General features: G+C 45.3%; 1 protein-coding gene across 1 annotated transcript in view; it reads left to right on the top strand.

Annotated features, from left to right (window-relative positions):
* The first annotated feature begins 1,433 nt into the window (after positions 1 to 1,433).
* The window catches only part of LOC142471211 (uncharacterized), a 43,197-nt gene continuing 30,147 nt past the window's right edge, over positions 1,434 to 14,483 (top strand). The window contains exons 1-3 of the mRNA XM_075578007.1: positions 1,434 to 1,605; positions 10,864 to 10,884; positions 12,397 to 12,523. Of these exons, the coding sequence (XP_075434122.1) occupies positions 10,867 to 10,884; positions 12,397 to 12,523 (145 nt within the window). The 5' untranslated portion in view covers positions 1,434 to 1,605; positions 10,864 to 10,866. The remainder of the gene's footprint in view (positions 1,606 to 10,863; positions 10,885 to 12,396; positions 12,524 to 14,483) is intronic.

Here is a 14,483-nt window from a genome sequence, read left to right as displayed (position 1 = left end):
CTTTATTAATACAATTTAGTGTTTCAGTTTTCACGATGAGCGTTGTGCGCTGTGTTTTTTATTTATATACTGTATACACCTCCCAGCCTTAGGTTAGTGACTGGATATACTGTATATACCTCCCAGCTTTAAGTTAGTGACTGGATATATTGTATATACCTCCCAGCTTTAGGTTAGTGACTGTATATACTTCCCAGCTTTAGGTTAGTGACTGTATATACCTCCCAGCTTTAGGTTAGTGACTGTATATACTTCCCAGCTTTAGGTTAGTGACTGGATATATTGTAAATACCTCCCAGCTTTAGGTTAGTGACTGTATACTGTATATACCTCCCAGCTTTAGATTAGTGACTGTATATACCTCCCAGCTTTAGGTTAGTGACGGTATATACATCCCAGTTTTAGGTTAATGACTGTATATACCTCCCAGCTTTAGGTTAGTGACTGTATATACCTCCCAGCTTTAGGTTAGTGACTGTATATACCTCCCAGCTTTAGGTTAGTGACTGGATATACTGTATATACCTCCCAGCTTTAGATTAGTGACAATATATATTTCCCAGCTTTAGATTAGTGACTGGATATATTGTATATACCTCCCAGCTTTAGGTTAGTGACTGTATATACTTCCCAGCTTTAGGTTAGTGACTGTATATACCTTCCAGCTTTACATTAGTGACTGTATATACCTCCCAGCTTTACATTAGCGACTGTATATACTTCCCAGCTTTAGGTTAGTGACTGTATAAACCTCCCAGCTTTAGGTTAGTGACTGTATATACCTCCCAGCTTTAGGTTAGTGACTGTATATACCTTCCAGCTTTACATTAGTGACTGTATATACCTCCCAGCTCTAGGTTAGTGACTGTATATACTTCCCAGCTTTAGGTTAGTGACTGGATATATTGTATATACCTCTCAGCTTTAGGTTAGTGACTGTATATACTGTATATACCTCCCAGCTTTAGGTTAGTGACTGTATATACTGTATATACCTCCCAGCTTTAGGTTAGTGACTGTATATACTGTATATACCTCCCAGCTTTAGATTAGTGGCTGTATATACTATATACCTCCCAGCTTTAGGTTAGTGACTGGATATATTGTATATACCTCCCAGCTTTAGGTTAGTGACTGTATATACTGTATATACCTCCCAGCTTTAGGTTAGTGGCTGTATATACTGTATATACCTCCCAGCTTTGGGTTAGTGACTGTATATACTGTATATACCTCCCAGCTTTAGGTTAGTGGCTGTATATACTATATACCTCCCAGCTTGCTCTCTGATCTGAAGTCCGGTCAGCATGTGAGTAGAGATCTCATAAACTTCCCCCAGATGTGCAATGAATGAGACCGAGTCACAGAGACCGTCACAGAGATTCCCCCCCAGTCACAGATTTCCCCCCCTGATCAGCACTCCCGTGCTGTGTCAGTTTCCATGGTAACCGCTAGAGGATTTTGCATGTCTCTCCTGTTTGATCTCACTGAGCCGCCGTACTGGGGGTGTTACTGCAGGGATTTTGTTACCGGGGGGGGAGATATTACCACGGGACCGGAAGTGGTTAGAGCAGACAGGAAGAGTCCCCCCGAAGTTATCACTGGGTGAGTCTCTGTAACAGGAATAATATTATAATATGAGGAGTGGGAGCCGGTCACACGTGGGATGAGGTGGGGGGGGGATAGTGGGAGCCGGTCACACGTGAGATGAGGTGGGGAGGAGGGGGACAGTGGGAGCCGGTCACACGTGGGATGAGGTGGCCCAGTGCTACTGTGTGTGACCTGGAGTAGATTGCTATGGGCCAGATATACTAAGTGCTGCTATGCATATGATTTTGTCAGAATGTTTTATGGAGTAGCGCTGCTTAGTAATATGGCTTATATCACCTATATATGTGTCAGGCGGTTAGTTAGGTGAGCGCTGCGTACATGAGATAACAGGACCGTTAGGGGCGGTATATTATTTGAACGCAGCCAATCGTTTACATATGAGGGAAAGGCCTTCGATGCAGGTTTGGCCCGTTCTATAGGGCGCGGAAATTTAGTTGGCTGACGTCAGTCAGCCTTTCTATAATGGCGCTGCGCGCACGGCAAGACGAGTAGAACTGGCTGACAGGGGAAAAAAAAAATTTTTGTAAGTATATGAGTGTATGTGTGTGTGTGTGTGTGTATGTATGTGTGTACATATCTGTACAACGTATTAAAAAAATTGCAGGATTTATTTATTTATTTTAAAACACACACAGAGTCGCGCACAGTATATACACAAAAACGTGTGCGGCAAGTGCACGTGCCTTCGCACAGGCGCGCACGGCCGCACACTATATAACAGCCCTTACATGTGTCAGGTTGTGTAACGTTTCACATAGATGTTATGGATCGAGATCTCACTTCACTAAGAATAAGATAACATACATATATACACAAATATTTATATATTGTGTTATCAATAGCATCCGGCGCAATTTAGAAATATAACAATTTTGAAATATATCTGATAATGAAGCGTTAATATGGCTGTATTTCTTTGAAGAAGGTAAGATATGTATCTATCTGCAATTAGATTTGAAAACAATATATCGGTGTTTGAACTAGTAACCCTGTACCAGGTAAAACATTAATAACACAGACTTAGAGTTGTTTGGAGGTAGGTGGCCCCTCCCCCCAGAGCTCACTCCTCACCTTTTTAACTTGGGAGGTATTTTCATTTTGCTGCAAGAACAGGATCTACTATGGTTCTTTCCCCTCATACAGACGTAAAAAGGAAGGGTTCACAGTGTAGTGTAGGACCTGCATTAATTTGCTTATACCTTGATGTTGGTATGCAGGCTTATGACGCTTTGGCCAAAGGGTTTAACTAAATAACCAAGTAATTATAATTTAAGTATTTAAACTTTATACTTATTGCCATATATGTTTTGACAATTGGATGTAGCATTGGGCACCCCTGTCTTTTGAGAGAGATTTTTCAGTATTGGGTGATACCTTTTTTTTATTTGGACTAACAATTTATGGGAGAGGAAGTGGCTCAGTGATTAAAGAGACTGACTGGCAGTGAGTTTGAAGCAGGGGAACCTTGTTCAATTCCCTGTGTTGGCTCCTTGCGACCTTGTGCATGTCCCTATGCCTCTGGCACCCAAAAATAGATTGTAAGCTTCACGGGGCAGGGACCTTTACCTGCAAAATGTCTCTGTAAAGCGCTATGTACAACTAGCAGCGCTATACAAGAACATATTATTATGTCATAGGGCAAGCTTTTGAGAGTTTTCCTCTCCCTCAGGCCAAGTAATATAGAGATATCATAGAGATATCATAGATATGAAATTTGCGTGATTGTTAGTAAATGTGGGGATTCTCATTGGTCTCTCGGCCCCCCATGGGTCTCATTGGCCAAGAGGTACGCTGACATCACAGACACACCTACTTCACTTTGACACACACAGACACACACATACTGACTGCCACAGAGTCTCAACCCTGCAGACTCACCATACCCCCTGAGACTGTCACCCGAGACTCTGAAGCCTAAACTGAGCCCTCAGCAGACTACACATACCCGTCGCCTGACCAGCACACCCACCTTGGTAAGTTTTACCCACTTTACGTCCTCTCTCCACCTGCGCACTGTCCCCACGCCGCCCCGCACCCCCCACTCACCCCTCCTGAATACTGCCAGGAAGTTAGATGGCCACGCTTGCTTCAGTGGGGATGAAGACACTTCCTGTCGGCACCTGAGGGCAGGATTTGCCAGGAAGCAAGATGGCCTCGCTTGCTTCAGTGTGCTTGAAGTCACTTCCTGTTGGTGACCTGAGGGCAAGATTTGCCAGGAAGGGAGATGGTCCCGATTGCTTCATGGCAGCGGCCATCTTAGGTGACGAACAGATCCCTTGTAGTATCCTCCCCTTCAGGATCGGACTCCGGACATCCACTTTTGGCTTGGGGGGAAACAATCAAGAGAAAGTTATTACAAATGCGGCATGCAAGGCTGGGTTCCGGGCAGATTTCCATGGAGCGGTCAGAAGAGAGTCCAGGCTGCGGTCAAGGCACGGTACGCGGAACAGGAACTATGAACAGACTTTAAAAACAGAACAACCTGGAAACTCACAGGAACAGAGTTCCATGGTCTGGTGCTATCCGGGGGACGTCCAGCCTCCTTAAAGGCAGAGCGCCAGTAACCACAAAGACAGCCGAATCCTCATTGAGAGCGAAAGTGAAAAGCAGCACTAAATACAAAGTAAGGGTTCTTTATTTAAATTCTTTGTACAAAGCATTCTAAGCCTGCTACCACGTCACGGTAAACCCTCTTCAGCAGGTCCTAAACTACCTGCAATGGTTTTCTATACCTCTCTAATGGGGGCAGAAATGTCCCAATATCCGGGGAGCAAAAAGAGGACAAGCAGGGGTCCATGTGTAAGTCCAGGCAGGACAAAGCATGCAATAACAGGAACAAAAGGGGACAGGCAGAAATCCAGGTGAGGAACATCCAGGGTGCAAGGCACTAGAAAGTGGGCGCTGGCCGCGTCCAGGGCCCCATAGCGCCCCTCCATCAAGAGGGACCTCCGGACGATCCAAGGTGGGGGGGCGGTGTTCCCGACCTCTGTGGGTCCATTGCATGGCGTGTTACGTTGCTGACTGCAAACAGGATACGGACCCACAGGGCAGAGGTAGGGAGTAATACACTGACCTTGGCCTGGTAAGCAAGGGTAGTCGGCTCCGAGGTCGAGGCAGGCAGCAGGCAAAGGGTAGTCAGGTCTGAGGTCGAGGCAGGCAAAGGGTAGTGAGGTCCGATGCCGAGGTAGAGGCAAACAACTGAGGGCAGGATTTGCCAAGAAGCAAGGTGGCCTTGCTTGCTTCAGTGTGCTTGAAGTCACTTCCTGTTGGTGACTGAGGGCAAGATTTGCCAGGAAGGGAGATGGTCCAGATTGCTTCATGGCAGCGGCCATCTTAGATGACAAACATATCCCTGATAGCGTTTTGTGTGCGATCGCACTTTATCAAGGATAAAGCTCAGAACCCAAATCCAGCACACACCCCCTGTAAGCTCAGAACCCAAACCCAGCACTGCTAAAGCTCTAACGCAGGCTCTCATTCTCTCCCTTCTCGATTACGCTAACCTCCTGCTGTCCGGCCTTCCTGCCTCTCACCAGTCTCCGCTACAATTTAACCTAAACGATGCTGAAATTCAAGGGCCACCTTGCACCCCACTTCTCACACCATATGTAGGAGATTCATGCAGAGGGTAAAACAGGAAATGTATATTAGGGGAAAAATAATATAGGCTTTTCATTAGCCGAAATTTTAACAGCAGAAAATATAGCTTATGTTTCACCAAAAGAAACATACCTAGCGCCATGTGGAGCGCTGACTAACACAAGAACTGTGGGTTGGAGGCTCAGCCCCTTACCAACAATAACACACATTCAGTATGACGTCAGTTTTACCTGTGGGCCTCCTGGCTGGGATAGGGGGGGAGGGGTGGGTGGGAAGTACATGTGCAGGGCGGTCTCTCTTCAGTGGCGCAGGGCGATCTCTTCAGTGGCGCAAGGCGGTCTCTTCAGTGGCGCAGGGCGGTCTCTCTTTGACCGGGCGGTCTCTCTCCAGCCAGGCTGGCCGGTCGCTTCCTGGATCAGAGAGTCCTGCGCACTTTAGGCTTATTAAAGGTCTCTAACGAGCCAGCTGAGTTAATTAAGAGAGCCTGTCCTGATATTAACCTGCTAAGTGCTGGGTTCATGCTCTGTCTTTGTGGTTACTGGCGCTCTGCCTTTAAGGAGGCTGGACGTCCCCCGGATAGCACCAGACAACAGAAAAGACACAGCAACCACAGTGACTGGCAGAAGGTGTATTAAAAAACACATAAACATATCACAAACCTATATTAAAATTGAGCTTCATATAGTCCCAGTGAGAGCACGAAGGTCCAAACCTGTGATTCTGATATGACCCGGTGCACCAGGTCCCAGGACCCGCGGCTCGCAGCACTCGGGGATGTGGGGATCACAGAATAAAAATCACAGGAAAAGCTCAACAGCTGATCTACCGCGGAGGCGTCCTGCACGCGCAGAGTGCGCAGACGCTAAGGTGGAAAGACTCGCACATCCAGCCTCCGAGCAGCTGATCTACCATTGAGGCGTCCTACACGTGGCAGCGCGCGCAGACGCTAAGGCTGCGGCCTCATTGCCTCCGCTGCACGCGCGCCCACAAGGATGGCGGCGCGTGCTGCCGATTCCCCGGTCTGCAGGGGGAAAGACCGGTGGAGAGTGTTGGGGCGCGGCCGTGATGTAACCCGGCAGGTTCGCCCTTATTGGCTGAACCGCTGGGGGGCGCGACCTAGCGCTTCGTCGCGAGTCCTGCTCTCAATTCTATTGCGAGCCGGAGAAATTCCCGGTGCAGCGCTGCGACCCCCCCTCGCAGCGGGCCCGGCGCCATTGAGGGGAGGGCTCTCGTCCCTGCAGCGTCCGCCACAGCGATCAAAATAACACATAACAACGCCTGGCCAAATGAGACGCTGCTTAAATATTGCATTAATACTAATTGAACTTGATTAAAATTATTTGAAGGGACACGTCCCTGGGAATAGGAGCATGTTCCCAACAATGAAACCTAATATGATGCTATTGGATCACTTTTATCATGTTCACAATAGTGATCCACGTGCTTTGCACTTTTCAACTATTGACCGGGGCGGAGCTATTCAGAGGGGGCGGAGCTATACAGAGCCCTCCCTGCTCTCAATGTGCATTGTGTGTGTGTCACAGATCCACCGTGACCCCCCCCCCCCCCGCCCCGGCTTTGTCTCATCCTAAAACTCAGTTGTACAGTTATTAGGCAAATAATACTTATGCAACACCCCCTCCCCCCCAGATCCTTCCTACGCGTTGGATCGCTTTTATCATGTTCACAATAGTGATCCACGTGCTTTGCACTTTTCAACTATTGACCGAGGACGGAGCTATACAGAGCCCCCCCTGCTCCCAATGCACAGTGTGTGTGTGTGTGTGTGTGTGTCACAGATGCACCGTGACACAGTTGTAAACCCCCCAGGCTTTGTCCCACCCTAAAACTCAGCTGTACAGTTATTTTGCAAATAATACTTATGTAACACCCCCCTCTCCCCCCACCCCCCAGATAAAGGAGAAGGAGGTCTCACACCAGAAATATAACACTCCCAATTGTGTTACTGTCTGTGTAAGTAGAGAGATACTTGTGGGTGTGCAGCAGGTTACCTTGTTCTTCTCAGAAGGTTTGTGCAGGCTCTTGGCAAGGAGAACAATGGAAGAAAAGGGCACCAGGAACGTATAAAACGTTATTAACAGATGACGTCTTCCCTGAGAGACGCCCACACCGCATTCCCCAAACAGGCACATACTTTTCCTGTGTACATTGTCACGGATAAGGCCTGGCTCACCCTGGATACATGTGGCTGCTCCCACTGGGACTCGGCAGGGTGCCTGTGACAGAGAGGGGGTAACCAGGCTCACTAATAAAGGTTGAGCCCACTTGGTTGCCCGTGAGCTGTGTTTGGGGTCCTAGAGTGTCAGCTCTTTAGTCCTGCCTGTTGTACATGTACTGCTATGCAATGTGTGTAAAATGTGCAACCATAAAGATATGGGGGAAGGTATCCCCAGAACAGTACCGGGGTCCCCAGTCTCAGGGGGGTGCCCAGTGCATGCCCAGATAACTCTAACAAATACTTGTAGAGAAAAAGAACCCCAACGGAGAGCACTCAACAGTGCACAAAAACAGTGAAGGAGGTAGTGTAGGATGCAATGTGTATATTGAGTAAATTAAAATATCATTTATTGGAGTCTTAACTCAATTAAAATAAAGCGGACACTAAGTACCAGGGTGATATGTGCTAGTAGGCCAAAAAAGCGCAGCGAAAATAAAAGGCACCAGACTCGTGTGTTAAGTGTTGGCTCTACCCTTGATCATATATGCAGGGTAAAGTCAGGTGTTATGAACAGCCACAGGTATCTGCGTAATAGGTGTATAGATAACAGATAGAACCCCTATCTACTTAGTTACATGAACCAAGTTAGTATATACCACAGTGGGTTAATGTAGGGATGAGCAGATCACTGCTTAAGTCCCTGAGTGGTGCTTCTTGTGTCAAGACGCCATAGTGGTATAATATCACACACACTCGCTATAAGCTCCCCCCACGTCAGTCTCCTGTGGGGGGGGGGGGATAGTATATAATATTGGCAGAAAAAGAATTGCTGCAGACCTGTGAATAGAGAAAATGTAGATCACAAGTAGTGTCTACTAACACTTGAAAAAAATAAAAAACAACACGAGGTACTGGTAGCATAAAACTGGCAGTAACCGCGACCAAATTGTAACAAACATACACACTTCTGCTAATGCCTGGTGTGTCACAGAACAGGCATTAGCAGAAGTGTGTATGTTTGTTACAATTTGGTCGCGGTTACTGCCAGTTTTATGCTACCAGTACCTCGTGTTGTTTTTTATTTTTTTCAAGTGTTAGTAGACACTACTTGTGATCTACATTTTCTCTATTCACAGGTCTGCAGCAATTCTTTTTCTGCCAATATTATATACTATCCCCCCCCCCCCCACAGGAGACTGACGTGGGGGGAGCTTATAGCGAGTGTGTGTGATATTATACCACTATGGCGTCTTGACACAAGAAGCACCACTCAGGGACTTAAGCAGTGATCTGCTCATCCCTACATTAACCCACTGTGGTATATACTAACTTGGTTCATGTAACTAAGTAGATAGGGGTTCTATCTGTTATCTATACACCTATTACGCAGATACCTGTGGCTGTTCATAACACCTGACTTTACCCTGCATATATGATCAAGGGTAGAGCCAACACTTAACACACGAGTCTGGTGCCTTTTATTTTCGCTGCGCTTTTTTGGCCTACTAGCACATATCACCCTGGTACTTAGTGTCCGCTTTATTTTAATTGAGTTAAGACTCCAATAAATGATATTTTAATTTACTCAATATACACATTGCATCCTACACTACCTCCTTCACTGTTTTTGTGCACTGTTGAGTGCTCTCCGTTGGGGTTCTTTTTCTCTACAAGTATTTGTTCATTATCTACCCCTGATTGTAGCACCACAGATGTATCTTCCAGCAGTTGCGAGGGTATATTCCTTCCCTTCCCCCTCCCCAGCCCTTCCCTGAGTTCCAGATAACTCTAACCCTGGTATAAGGGGTTCAGGGGGTTCTCCAGTCAGGTATAAGACTGTGAGGCTCTTATTAAAATTAAAAGTCTACGTTTGCAGAGTGTAAGGGATGTGGTTAGTGGGGTAACACAGCTCAGGGTTTCACTCTATCTCTCACACCAATAGACTTAGGGCATTTAATAAGAAAATGTATAAAGTATATTTTATTAAATCTGGTATGTTTAACAATATGTTATACTTATACATTGTAACATAAGCTGGGTCCTTTTACTGCAGGACTGCCCAGGGGGCTGATGGGCCACCAGGGTGTGGTGCCAGTAAGTCTGTCCTAAGTCCATAGATAAAAGTGACACCTGTTGCCAGGAGTGTGAACAGCCATCGGTGCAGGATGGCTGAGTTAAGTGTCCAAGTCCTGGGCTGATTACAGGCTCTTCCTGCCAGTAGTCACCTCCCTAGACTGAGAGGCACCTTGCCTCTGCATGACAAGTAGGTAAGATGGCGATTTTCACACCGGCCCCTTTGCTTTGTTGAAGCTCAGGTGCCAGACGTCGCAAGATTGTCAAACATGTGAATGGCTAGCAGTAAAGTGCACACGCTTGTGGGTTGGCAGTAATGCTGTGGGACTGGCTTTGCAAATGTTATAACAAAGTTAGTAGCCAGCCCAGGAAAGGGATCCCAAGACATATCCAAGTTGTGACTCCAAGCCCAAAGAAGCCTTGCGGAGCTAGCAAGGAAGCGGCTGCAGGACGGCAGAGCAGAATATTTTCTAAGTCCTACTTTCAGCACCATTTCCAATGGACTTGTTAAAGACTTTATTTCGATCAAAGAAGTTTCGTTTTTCAGCCCAAAACCCCAGTAAGTGTGTTGTTTTCTCCTGTATTATTGTAATTCACTGTGTGTCAGTTTCCAAGAAATAAACGCAATTTATTTAACATTTTTATTTTGCTTAATGATATGATCCCAGGATAAAAGGTGTAAGTACCTGGTCTCCCGTGACAGTGCCCTCACGTTTGAGGAATCCCACCCTATCACCCTAACATAGCTTCTGCTCCCCCATATGGAACACAGCTGGGAACCTATCCCTTCTGGCAGCTATGGGGTGATACTCTAAGGCAGGGATGCGCAAACCTTGCCCCCTACCTGCTCTTCACCCCCCGCCCTCTTACCTTGTCTCCGGAGTCAAATGACCCCCCCCCCCCCCATCTTGTCTCACTGTAGCACTCAGCTGTACAGTTATTGTGCAAATAATCCTTACATATCCTGTATGTCCTGAATCATTAGGTGAGAATAGCATTAATTGTCACAATGTTATCCTCTCCCTCACACAACTAACACTATTAAGGCATCAAGAACAGGAAATATAATAATGACTGTGTATAATATAACAAGTTTATCAAAGTGACAAAATAGCAACAAATACCATGATTTATAGCAACCTAAAGAACTGAGCAGCCCCTGGGAAACAAGTCTATTGGGAGGGAAACCCCTGAGAAGCTGCAGTCAGGGGGCAGAGCTAAGTGTGGCCAATTCCAATGTTCTGATTGGTCAGGGATCTTCACCAGAGCTCCCTATTGGACAGAGGAGGTGGAGGAGGGACCAGGACACAGCAGGTCATGGTATAAAAGGCAGGAGCTGATACAGTTCTTATCAGTCTGTTTGTGATCATCTTTGTACAACATGTCCCTTTGTCTTCCAGCTCATGAACCAGCTCCAGATGGTGAGTATTTAGCTAAATAAATATCACTTCATACAATTCATACTTTGATGTTGTATTTATATTGAGATTTATTTCGCACGACTTTCTTTGTTAGATTGCATTTAAATTAACTTGTACTAATTATGTTTACTTGTTCTTTTTTTTAAATGTTTGATTCATGTTAATTTTCCTGCAGTACATTATAGTTTCAATGTTGTATACGCATTTTGTTGCAAATGAAATATTAATCAGTGTTTACTCGGAGATCTGATTTGTGCAACATATAATAACATGATTTTGAAGAAACATTTGAAACTTCCAAACATTTTGACTTAATAGGTAGAAGAATCAACAGATAAAAAAACAAGTTTGATGGATAATGATTTCAGTCCATTTTAATGGCCTTTTGGTAACCAATAATTGACGATACTTTCCTACTATAATCTTCCAGCAAGTACAAAATGCTGGGTGTTTCACATAAATAAATGAACAGGTTTATTTTATCAGCAATGTACAAATTAGCATCAAAAAACGAGAAGACAAAAGTGCACAGAAATTGTGCCGTTTTATATTTGTTATATTTCTATTAATTTTTCTCTGTAAACTGTTATTTCATATTTTTATGTACAATTTACAACAGATCATTATGTATTAATTATAAGCTTTTATACAGACTGATTCTGTTGTTGATACTACTTTATATTTTAGCCTCACATTATAACTGTTTAGTAACATACTGTAGCAGATACTCCCCTAATAGTAGGACAGATAATTTAATCTAGCAGGGAATACACTAATATACTGATTGCAGAGTCTGAGTGAAGCCACAAGACATACTGTATTAGCCCGAATATAGTACGGCCTCGTACATAATACGACCCTAAAGTTTTTAAGGTGTTCTACTTGAAAAATAAAAAGTGTTAGGCTGCGTCCATAGATGGACCAGCCGTGCTGAGGCGTGCGGACGCTCCGTGCTGAGCCCCTGCATCCTCAATGAGGATGCCTTGAGAGGGGGCTCACGCGAGCGTCCGCAGGCGTGCTGAGGAGTTGGAGGTTTCAGCCGAGCACCAAGCTGTTTTTCAGCGCGCTGTCGGCTGAAAACCTCCAATCACAGCACAGCGGCGTCAACGTCACGGCGCCGTGATGTCAGCACCGTGACGTTGACGTCAGTGCGTCGCGGGCGATTGGCCCAGCGACGTCACTGCCCCGCCTCCAACCACCTCCCCCCGGCTCACCCCGCGCACGCTGGCTCGCCTGCAAGTTCGTGCAATCGCGCTGACTGAAGCAGGCGAGCCTCAGCGTTAGCGCGCCTCCGCTCTCCCCACACCTCTATGGCCCGGGCCTTAGGCTGCGCATATAATATGAGTACAGTTTTCAGAAGGACATTTTTTGGAATAAAACATAGCACTATATTCGGGCCAATACGGTACTTTATTGAACAGTAAGAGGCTTTCAGAAATGCCAGCAGCTGCTTTGATGATATTGTTCTTCCTGACAAACAAACAACAACAATTGGAGAATTCTCTGTTTCAGGAACCAGTTGAGTTTGATAAAGTTGCAATTTACTTCTCCAAGGACGAGTGGGATTATTTAACAGAAGAACAGAAGGAACTTTACAAAGATGTGATGATGGAGAATTACCAGACTCTCTGGTCTATAGGTAAGAAAATATTACCCTAATTATGGCAAAAAGAGAGAGAAAAGAAGCCCCAATGAATGCACTCATAGCAATGTAATGATAAGTTGTCATATTAGTTAAAAACCTTTTAATAGTCAATAGTTTAAAAATTTGTTATGAGGGGACCTGGTATAAAAATCCATGACCAGCCCTTAGAACCTTTATACTTATTGAAGCACAACGTTAGTGGTTATTGGTCATATAAAGAATGACCATAACATCCTGTCTTATCAGAGATCCTGTATAAACACTATCTTCAGTGCAAATAGACTATATTTCTCATGCAATATTGTATCAGCCCTTATTGTGTATAGTGGGCTTGTATTATCTAAAACACAGAGAGTAGAAATTGTATTTCAAACACACACAGTATCTCTATGCCCTGACTCACTGTATACTCAGTGAGCTATTGCTCGAGTATTTCTCGGGTATATGTGATACGCTAATACACTGAGAGTATTGTATTCATGGAGAGGTGTCAGACGAACATATTATGATCATAATCGCACATTATCATTAAACATTAACATGCAGCCACTCTTAGTGGATAATCTGCTGTAAGAGGAACACACTAATTGTGTAGTTTTAGTCCCCAGGGCACGATTCTAAGATCGTATCCCGTTATAGCCCTTTATGGTTTGCGTTAAAGAGACTGCAGTATATAGCTCACTCTCAGTAATACAATAAGATTGCGCTGTTATTAATAATCACACGCAGTCCATACTGCAATGCTAAACATAATCATGCACATGCACCACTCTCAAACAGCACTAATGTTTAAGCTGCTAAATATTGAGTACTGCTATTGTTTCTATAACAAGATATAATATCGTGTGAGTGAGCTCGTGAAGCTAGAATACATATGTAGCAACTGCATTTTATGTAGCAATATGGTGACCACACTCAGTTATCAAATGCTCGTTGTTTAACTCTGTTATAACATTTGTAACAAAGAGGAAGAGTAAGTTATTTACTCTTAGGCCGAGTCCATGGTGACTGCAGCCATGCGGAGGTGCGCTGAGGCTGAGGGAAGCGTGCGCGAGCCCCTGCTAAAGCCGCTCTCATTGCGGCTGCAGGGGCTCACTGCCGAGCGGATGCGCTCCTCAGCACGGGCGCTGACCATGCCGGAGGCCTTAGAGAAACCCTTAAAGATGAAATGCAAATGTAGCTGATACGAATCTGTGTCTGTGTCACATGTCTTCAGCTTTCAGCTTGGAATTGTTAGCACCGTGTTTGTTGAACGGCTGCATTCACAGGGACTTCCGCATGATAACGTCATTCCGTCTGACCACCTGATCACCTAACGTACGTTTCACGCATGAGCGCTTTTTCAATGGCGAGTACGTTGTGGTCACGTCTCGTATTTATAAGCAAATGGTAGTTATGGCAACCAAGTAACTAGTATTAATCCCTGCTAGTCCAGGTAAGTTTGTTGATGCACATCCCGACTCAAGAGAGAATAATTACTGTGTATTTATCTAAAAGTTCACAGCAAAGGAGGCGTATGCGCGATGGCAAGGAGTATGGTTGCATGAGTCTATAGCTTCGCTCCCCGTCGGCAATAAAAACAAAGCAAAACAGAGAACCCAAAACAAACTTAAATAAAGCATACCGCTAGGCTTGGGATCACTCAGGGATGACTACGAGGTCCCAGAAGAAGAAAAACCAGGCGGATTTGAAGCATTATTTTCGAAGTGCAAAGATGGCGCGAGCAGAGGGAGAAGCAACACCGGTCTCCAGCCACGGCTCCGACTCGGAGTAGGAGGTAGGAGGGGAGAAGAGTGACTGCCCTGAGGAGCAGCCGGTGAGGAGAAGTGACTTTAATAGGCTATACAATGATCTGAAATCTGTTCTGCAGGCAGAGGTGAAAGAATTAAGAAGGGACTTAAACAGTATTGGAGACAGGACTGGAGACTTAGAAAGCAAACGTGACACCACCATT

This window comes from Ascaphus truei, chromosome 20 (assembly GCF_040206685.1).
Source record: "Ascaphus truei isolate aAscTru1 chromosome 20, aAscTru1.hap1, whole genome shotgun sequence".
Lineage (NCBI taxonomy): Eukaryota > Metazoa > Chordata > Amphibia > Anura > Ascaphidae > Ascaphus > Ascaphus truei.
The sequence above is the reverse complement of the archived record's forward strand: the minus strand, read 5'-3'. Positions and strand labels throughout refer to the sequence as shown.